We start from the raw sequence: 6207 nt of genomic DNA, 5'->3' as shown, positions 1-6207 counted from the left end.
ATGTATGTGTGTGTGTGTGCACAACTCAAGCATGTGGAGCATGTGTTGGGATGTGTGTGTTGTGCTCGTCAGTGTGTGAGACTGAGTTTTAGGCCAGTCTAGTTTCCTTTTCCTCCTCAGAGTCGACCTGGTCTGATATGTGAGAACTAAAAATCTGCTCTGAAACAGAACAGCTCAAACTCCATTATCCACAATTCCTTTTGCAGCAGCTTTGTCAGACAGACAGCCGGGTCAGCTGTAATGCTGTGTTTTTTTTTTTTTTTTTTTTTTTTTTTTTTTTTGTCTTTTTTTTTTTGTCTTTTTTTCTGTTTTTGTTTTTTTGAGAACCGGATGTTAGAGAACGTGTCGGCAGCGGCGGGTGTTTCTTCTCCTGTCGACGAGACGCCGCCGACAAACGACAACAAAACAAACATTCCAGACGAAGGAAGCAAAAATCAAAAATTAAAAAAACAAAAAAAAAAACAAAAAAAAAAACACAACAGATCTGAGAGCTGAAAGCAGCAATAACAATAATAATGATAATAATAATAATAACAATATAGTACTGGTGGAACCTTGTGTGGTCCTGTTTGAGGGGTTGTGGAAGAGAAACGTAGACAGAACCCAGAGAGAGGAACAATCTTTGAAGAGGAGCCGAGCTCTGAGCGAGCGGCTGCGAGGACCCTGACGACACCTCGCCCTCTCTGACGCACAGTAAATACACCTGGCCAAAAAACAAACAACAATGAGAGAGAGATAAATCATCAACAACAACGTAAAGGAAAAAAAAAAAAAAAACAGGACTCGTAATAGTTTGGATATCTTCTTGGGTGGAGGCGCGTGTAAACGTGGTCCGCCGTGGGGGGGCGGGGCGCTGCGGCCCTAGTCGGGCAGGCTCCGGGATGGCGGACTGGGTGACGGAAATTTTCAGGCAGTCACTTCGTTTTATTTCAGTCACTCTTGTCCTTCTGCGGTGACGCCGCCGCCTCCTCTTCCTCTCCTCCCATCCCTCCGTCCTCTAGAAGGGAGTCGTCGGCCTCGCCTCTCGTCTCCTCCTCCGCTCCCTCGTCCTTCTCCTCGGCCAAGTCACTCTCTCCTCCGCCGTCCTCCTCGTCCTCGTCCTCCTCCTCCTCTCCCGTAGCTTTCATCCCCTTCTCCTCCTCGTCTCTCAGGGGGTTTGTGGACACGGCGTTGCCCCCCAGCGCTCCGGCCATGGCGCTCTGCAGCTCGGCCAGGGTGGAGGCGGTGGGGAAGCCGGGCAGGCTGAGCCCGCCGAGGCCCGGAGGTAGGAACATGGAGGGGTAGAGGAGGCCGGGCGCCATGGTGGAGAGGAGGAAGGGGTTGAATGCCAGAGAATTGGCGGACATGCCGGCCGCAGCCAGCAGGGCGGCGGCATCGCCGTTGATGGACGCCTCAGCTGACGAATCAACGGCCGGGATCTGAGGAGCTGCGGTGACATCATTAACTGACTTCTCCACGCCCTCCTCGCTCTCCTTCACCATCTTCCTCTTTGCCTTCTTCACTCCTTCATTTCCCTCGGCCTCCTCCTCCACCTCCTTCTCTCCCCCCTCGCCGTCTTCTCCCTCTTTTTCCTCTCCCTGTCTCTTCTTCTTCCTCTTCGTCGTCACCGCTTCGTCGCTCTCTCCTCCCTCTCCCTCCATTGTTCCGTTTGTGTTCCCTGATGCGGTGGCGGCAGCGGCGGCGGAGTTGGACGCAGCGGCAGCAGCTGCGGCTGTCGCCAGGTTACCGCCAAACAGCCCGCCTAGGCTGAACATGTTGGGGAGGGCGGCGGCCATGTTGGGCAGGCCTCCCATGCCGGGCAGCATTAGGGGCAGCATGGAGGCAGCGGCGGCGCTGGCAGCGGCCTGCTTGGGGTCGGTGGGGGGAGGGAAGGCCATCAGACCAGCAGCCAACTGGAGAGACTGGAGGCTCTGGAGAGAAGACAGGTCCATCCCTCCAAACAGGCTGTTCAAGAGCAGAGGGTTGATGCCTCCTGGAGACACACACACACAGAGACACACAGAGAGACACACACACACACACACACACACACAGAGAGAGAGAGAGAGAGACAGACACACACACACGGTAAATATGGCGCTCTATAACCTTTAAGCACAAACAGACTGAAATGAAACGAATCCTTCACTTCTTCCTGTCAGGATCCTGAACTCAGTTCTCACTTTAAATTAGATATATATATATATTTATATATAAATTATATATTTTTTAAATTCAGTCATTTATTTATTCATATTATTTATTTACTACAGAAACTGCAACAAAATGTTATTTTTTATCCATTTTACTTGTTTTATTCTTATCTGCTTATTGCAGCATGTTGTTCCTTGTATTGATCATTGATCATCACTGCTGATCATCTCTGACACATAACTAAGAATTCTTGGGATTAATAAAGTTGTTTGAATCTGAGTCCATCTCCACTCAGACAGAAAGGTTCATAAATTACAGTTGCACCATTTCCTCCTCGACCCACATGCAGACTGTTGGTTCAGTTTTCCGCAGTATTTCTTTTGTACCTGCAGATGAAGCAGCAGTGGCCAGTGACGCCTGGGCGGCCTGAGCAGCAGCTGCTGCCTGGGCGGCGGCCGCTGCCTTGGCAATCTCAGATTTGGGTCGTCGCCCTCGGCGACGGACACCCTCTTCCCTGACGACGGGGCCGGTCAGAAGGCGATCGAACATAGCTTCTGGGAGGAAACCCTGCAGGGAGGAGGACCCCAGGTTAGAAACTCCCAGCTGGAGCCAGAGGAAACAACAATGCAGCAGTTTTCAGGAGAGATGTTCAGCAGCTGCACAGGTCGCGTCTCACTCACCGACTGTTTGACGATGTCTGTCCAATCAGGGGCGATAGAAAACTCTGGGTTCTCTATTAGCCATCTGGGAAGCTCCTTCATTGGTGGAGCCATGGCCCCGCCCATCTAAAGAACAGGAGGATGAAATGAGTTTCTCTTGGTGGGGGAAATAAAACAAACAAACAAACAAAAAAAAAACAAACTAAACTAAACACGACCAAAACAATAAAAACAAAACAACAAAAACAAAACAAAAACAAAAAATCGATGCATGTAGAAACACACAATATCAACACACAGGCAGTGACCTCGACACGCCGCTCAATCAACACTTTATTACCCACGATGAAAAAGCAAAAACATGTTTAGAAATTTGTGCAAATGTATAAAAATGTAAAAACAGAATTCTAAAATTTACAAAAGTATTGAGGCCTTTAACTCAGTTCCTTTAGCAGCCATTACAGCTTCACAGGAAGTCTCCACAGGCCTCGCACATCTGGATTTTGATTTATATTATTGAGCTGACAAAGGTTGGTATTGATAATGTGGGTCTACTGGATTAATATAAAATATAAGGTTCCTTATGACTGTATCAGAATATTTTCCATAGACATAATGATCTATTTTTCACATCTAAAAACGGCCCCGCCCCCCGGCGTCCCAAACCCTCACACAGACGTTTAAAACTTAAACTCCATGAATATAGTACACAAACACACACACACACGCATGGAGATGGACCCCAATCGGGTTCTAAATGCATCATGGGTGAATAAAGCAAACACACACACCTGAACACACCATCCCCCACAGGAAGGGTCTGAATACTTGATTCTAAGAACATGTTTTCACTTTGTCATTATAGGTTATTGATTGTAGGTCGACGGGCAAAACCAGCAATTTTATTTCATTTAAGAAAAAAAAAACCATGTACAACAGGATAGAATGTGTAAAACGGGGGGCGGGTCTTGAAGACTTCCTGAACGCCGAGTTACCTTGCGTCCGTTGCGTCTGTTGACCACGGGCACTCGCTCGTCTCCAGTCAGGGTGTTGATGTCGATCTTGTTGGGGTTTCGACAGCGGTGGCGCTTCTGCTTGGGCTTGGAGAACTGAGACAGCAGCAGCTCCTCGCTCTTCTGCAGCAGCGAGATAACGGAGAGTTAGAGATGATGTATCGCACGGAAGGAAAGAAAACTGCTGTTAACACTCATATACAAAAGGTTTTAAGGTGGAAAGGAAAGACAGAGGAAGGAAGGAGGTTCTTTACTGGTGTCAGTCCAGCCATGTCCATGGTGTATGTCGGGTGCTGCCTCAGCCACTCTCCCAGCTCCTTGTTCGACACGGCCGCCTCTTCCTCCTCCAGGCTGCCGGAGGCCAGAGATCTGGCGCTGGGGCTCTGCTCGGGCACGGTGAGGGATCTGTGGGCACGGGCGGCGTCCTGAGCCGCCTCCGCAGCTGAGGCCTTTGTCCCGTCAGCATCATCCTGAACGTTCAGAGAGTAACACAGAGGAAGACATGGATTTAATGTAGATTCTTATTTACGACAAACAACCACATCCGTCTGTGTGCGGCGCTCTCCGTACCCCTCCGGCTCTCTTGTTGCCCATGAACAGCAGCTCCAGCCCCTCCACATTTTTCCTGCGGCCCCGCCTCCTCCTCATGATGGGCAGGTCGGCCTCCAGCGAACCGTTCGCTCTGTGTCCGGAGGGCGGGGCTTGCTGCAGCAACTCCATCTGGGCCTTGAGGGAAGGGCTCGTCACCAGGGCGCTGGGGAATCCGGCCAATGAGGGTGAGGCCTTGTGGTGATGCTGCATACACTGGGAAACAAAAACGATCCCTTGGTTAATAAACCTGAATTTATTTGAATAGAAATATTAATATTGGTTTTTGCAGGTGTGGTAATGTAGCTCCTAATAATGAACCGCACCTTGGTGAGGTCTATCGCCTGGCTCTGGGACTCGGCGGCGGCGTGGCTCTCCCTCAGCTGAGCCACCATCTCCATCAGGTTACGTCTCTTTGCTGCCCGCTCCGCCTCGATCTCGATCTTCCTCCTCCTCCTCCGCCGCCGCGGCACCGTCAGGCTCAGAGCGCCCTCCTGCAACATCAGGTCAACAGTCACACCTGTGTCTCACTGAGGAGTCACGTCACGTCGTGGTTACTGGTACTTCAGAGAGCGCCGATAATTAGCGTTAATGACATTAGCGGTATCTTTGGTTCCACACACAGAGCTAACAGGCTGAACCGACAGTCACATGTCTGTCGGACACAAACACTCACAGGAATCTGCGGCGATAGTGTTTTATCTTCACTTCCACTGTAAGGCGTGTGGATGCCCGCCAACGTCAGCTCGGCCAGGCTCCGCCTCTGCAGTGGGCTGTCAGTTGCCGTGGCTACAGCTGCTGCGGTTACTGCGGAGCTGTGCCCTGGCAACAGGTTGCTGGGGAAGTCAAAGATGTGGCGTCTGTTGACAGGCCACTTGCCCTTCAGGACGGCCTCGCAGATGTTATCCATCCTGTTAATCATCACTCGATCCTGAGGAGGAGAGAACGGAGAGAGGTGACGCACGACTCATCAAGGCGCTTTGGACAGACGCTGGTCTCAGTTTTCTTCTTCTGTACTTTAAATGCTGAAATAATTATCTCTATTCCTAATGTTCCTGTTTTGTATTTTTAATATATTCGACTGTATTTTAGGAAGGAGCAACCATCTTGATTAATTCATTATAATGATCAATTTCACTGAGATTCTGTTTTCACTCAACAACTAGTTCCACTTTGCTGTTTTTTCCAATCGAGTTAAGCTGCTGTCACTTCCTGTGCAGAAGTTTCACATTAAAATCCTCCCAGTGGTTGAAATGTCTTTAATACTGACGTGTACGTAATGTTTGTTTTTATTAAAGGAATCTAGAAAATAATAGAGAATAACTTTGGAACCAGACTTTCTCAGTGACCCGCCTTCATCCGTTCTTTCACACTCACCTTGGGCCAGAAGGAGAAGGCGTAGGTGCGGTCCTGTAAGGCCTGCAGCGCAGACGTCTCGGGCAGGTCGTCGGGGCAGAACCCGTCTCTGGTTTCGTCGCGGGCCGACGTGCTCAGAGACGCGATGCTCTCCTCGTCGAAGTTCTTCTGCTCCGACGCGGCGCTCGCTGCGCAGGGAGGAGAAAAGCCATTTTGTAACTCTTAATTAAAAAGGGTTTCCTCTTCATTACCAAGGGATCCAAACTCATTTCATTCTGTCGCCCTCTCTCTGGAACTGAAGACTCATTAAAACACTGCCAAGTCATGAGGGGAAACACCAGAAATAGGCCCGTGGTCAAGCGTGGTGTCAGCAACAATGATGGCCGACATCCAGGACAAATAAACATGAACAATAGGAATAAAAAAAAAAAAGGACAATTAAAGTAAGACTTTGAAAA

General features: G+C 49.6%; 1 protein-coding gene across 1 annotated transcript in view; it reads right to left on the bottom strand.

Moving 5' to 3' along the window:
- Positions 1 to 929: 929 nt before the first annotated feature.
- chd7 (chromodomain helicase DNA binding protein 7) overlaps positions 930 to 6207 on the bottom strand; it is a 52272-nt gene continuing 46994 nt past the window's right edge. The window contains exons 34-43 of the mRNA XM_022768943.1: positions 5771 to 5937; positions 5064 to 5324; positions 4720 to 4884; positions 4376 to 4609; positions 4060 to 4275; positions 3788 to 3928; positions 2814 to 2918; positions 2520 to 2700; positions 1175 to 1969; positions 930 to 1120 (exon numbers count right to left, since the gene is read on the bottom strand). Of these exons, the coding sequence (XP_022624664.1) occupies positions 930 to 1120; positions 1175 to 1969; positions 2520 to 2700; positions 2814 to 2918; positions 3788 to 3928; positions 4060 to 4275; positions 4376 to 4609; positions 4720 to 4884; positions 5064 to 5324; positions 5771 to 5937 (2456 nt within the window). The remainder of the gene's footprint in view (positions 1121 to 1174; positions 1970 to 2519; positions 2701 to 2813; positions 2919 to 3787; positions 3929 to 4059; positions 4276 to 4375; positions 4610 to 4719; positions 4885 to 5063; positions 5325 to 5770; positions 5938 to 6207) is intronic.

The sequence above is a fragment of the Seriola dumerili genome, unplaced genomic scaffold, assembly GCF_002260705.1.
Source record: "Seriola dumerili isolate Sdu_G_001 unplaced genomic scaffold, Sdu_1.0 BDQW01001892.1, whole genome shotgun sequence".
Classification (NCBI taxonomy): Eukaryota; Metazoa; Chordata; class Actinopteri; order Carangiformes; family Carangidae; genus Seriola; species Seriola dumerili.
The sequence above is the reverse complement of the archived record's forward strand: the minus strand, read 5'-3'. Positions and strand labels throughout refer to the sequence as shown.